The sequence below is a fragment of the Clupea harengus genome, chromosome 20 (genome assembly GCF_900700415.2).
Source record: "Clupea harengus chromosome 20, Ch_v2.0.2, whole genome shotgun sequence".
NCBI classification, from domain to species: Eukaryota; Metazoa; Chordata; class Actinopteri; order Clupeiformes; family Clupeidae; genus Clupea; species Clupea harengus.
This window is the reverse complement of record NC_045171.1, coordinates 16,540,786-16,543,285: the sequence shown is the minus strand read 5'-3', so window position 1 is coordinate 16,543,285 and position 2,500 is coordinate 16,540,786. Positions and strand designations below refer to the sequence as shown.

General features: G+C 45.2%; 1 protein-coding gene across 1 annotated transcript in view; it reads left to right on the top strand.

Annotated features, from left to right (window-relative positions):
• cd276 (CD276 molecule) overlaps positions 1 to 2,500 on the top strand; it is a 115,300-nt gene that overhangs the window by 73,690 nt on the left and 39,110 nt on the right. Inside the window, exon 5 of the mRNA XM_012834397.3 lies at positions 2,260 to 2,394. Coding sequence (XP_012689851.2) covers positions 2,260 to 2,394 — 135 coding nt within the window. The remainder of the gene's footprint in view (positions 1 to 2,259; positions 2,395 to 2,500) is intronic.

Here is a 2,500-nt window from a genome sequence, read left to right as displayed (position 1 = left end):
ATTCATCCTGTCCTCTCTGTTTCTATCTCCTCCCACGCACCTCTTCACTCTTCACTCTCTCTATGTCTCTCTAGCTCTCTCCCTCTATGTCCTTCTCTCTCTCCCTCTCTCTCCTTCTCTTTCTCCCCTTCTCTCTCTCTCTCTCTCTCTTTGAGTGGGTGGAGCATTTGTGAGTGCTTGCAGATCTTTTGTGTGGCTGAGTGTCTCTTTTCTGTTTTTTTCTCTTATTTTTACTTTTTTTAATGTATGGTTTCAACCCAGAGTTTGTTTACTTTTTTGTTTGGTTGTTAAGGTAATTAACGGAACTGCAATCATCTGTTTTTGTCGCTGGTTGCTGTGGCAAATATGGAGAGAATGGCATTTCATCAATGAAGTCGGCATCATGCACTTAAAATAGTCGTTGGAGATGTGGGACATGTTTTGGCCACAAGAATGAGCGGTTCAGTAGTCATTTTTCTTGACAGTATTGATAAAGTTAGTGAAACCGTCAGAACCGGTATTGGAATCAATGAAACTCTTGTTAGTGTTCTCCCACTCCTTCACTCCTTTAAGATGCGTCATTTGACACTACCACCAAAGGATACAAGAGCATTGATGGTAAAGACATAGGATATTGTTCAGACAATATGGATACAGATACGGAAAGCCCCACTTGCTTGGCAATTCAGTCGCCTCAACTCATAGCAGACACGTGCACACATCAGCAATATACGGATGGAGCCCAATGTTACTCTTTTTTTTCTGTTGTGTGAGACATGAACTGAGAGCTAACATTATTTTGCATCAGCTGTCCCTGTCCCTGGTTATGTACTCTGTCCTTGTCGCAGTAAGAGCAAATAGCTGAGACTATGGGTAATTCAAATGGCTAGTGTGAAGATTCAGGATAACCTCCTTCCTGCTATGACCCCCCCCTGCTATCACCACTCCCCTGTAGTCTCCTACCTGACTGAATAGTAAAAAGGCCAACACCTTCTTACTGTCAGGTAGGCCTTTCTCTGAGCAACACGCTAAAATATACTCCAAAAATCCTGACAACGTCTACCGGCCCATTCTTCAAGTTTGACGTGCTCTTTAGATTTTAACAATAAAATCCATGAAAAATTCAAGAGATGGAAATGATGGAACTCCAAACTTTGACAGAAATCGCAGGAAATTGAGGCCATAGGGAGGCAATGAAAGTCAAAAAAGTTGCATTGGCGCACACACACACACACACACTGGCTGACCTGTTGAGCATGAATACACACGGTGCTCTAGTGTGATCACGATTTCAGAGTGTGACAGTGATGGATGCCTCGTCCCGTTTCCGAAGTCTGGAGCGGAAGAAATGTCCAGAGACGTTGCATACGTGCATTGCGCTCGGAATCTGGGGAGTTGCTCACACCTGAACACACACACACACACATATACACACGTGTAAAGTGCAGAGGATGTAGAACAGCCACTATCATCAGAGGAGCCGAGTGCTGCTCTTAAGAGCCCGGAGAGTGGGAATGGCCTGGCCCTCCGTCAAGTTCTTTAAGACTTTCTTAGATGTTTTGGATGGCAGACATTTTGCTGAGCTGTCGGAGGGCAGGTTTATATGCTGCTCCAAAAGACAGGTGACCCCCATGAGGTCACGACCTGGAGACCTGTGGCACTTCAAAATATGTTTTCAATGTTTTCAAAATATTTTCAAAAGCCCTGGCTATCAGACTGAGGAAGGTGTTGGGGCAAGTGATCCACTCTTATCAGACGTGCTGTGTTCCAGGCATGCCAATCTCTGACAACATATCTTTACTCCGGGATATTTTGGATGTCTCAAGATTATTGGGGTTGGATATTGGTCTGATGTCTCTAGACCAGGAACAAGCTTTTGGCGAGGGTTGAACATGAATATTTTACATCTCTCCTCTCGCTCTGTTTCGCTCTCTCTCTCTCTCTCTCTCTCTCTCTCTCTCTCACTCTCTCTCTATCTCTCTCTCTCTCTCTCTCTATAAGCCTTGCAGATGATGTTTGTTGTCCATACATGCCATACTCATAATATTGTATGTGTTTTAATGGTGTATTCATGTGAAAAAAAGAGTTAAATATGTTTAATAAATTGTCTCTCTTTCCGTCCATCTTTCTCTCTCTCCCTACCCCCTTTCTTTCTCTCTCTTCCCCACTCCTCCCGCTTCTCTCTCTCTATCCCTAACCCTCCCTCTCCCTCTCTCTCTATCCCATTCTCTCTCTCTCTCTCTCTCTCTCTCTCTCTCTCTCTCCCTCTCTCTCTCTCAGGTCAGAACATGGCGTTCCCTCCAGTAGTGTTGGGGGTGACTGTGGGGCTGGCTGTGTGTCTGCTGGTGCTGCTCATCGCTCTGGCCGCTGTGTGTCGCAAGAAAATCAAGGAGAGCTGTGAGGAGATCAGACTAGGTGGGCCCTTGTGTGTGCGTGTGTGTGATTGTCAGTGTTTGTATGTGTGTGTGTGTGTGTGTCTGTGTGTGATTGCCAGTGTATGTCAGTGTGTGTGTGTGTGTCT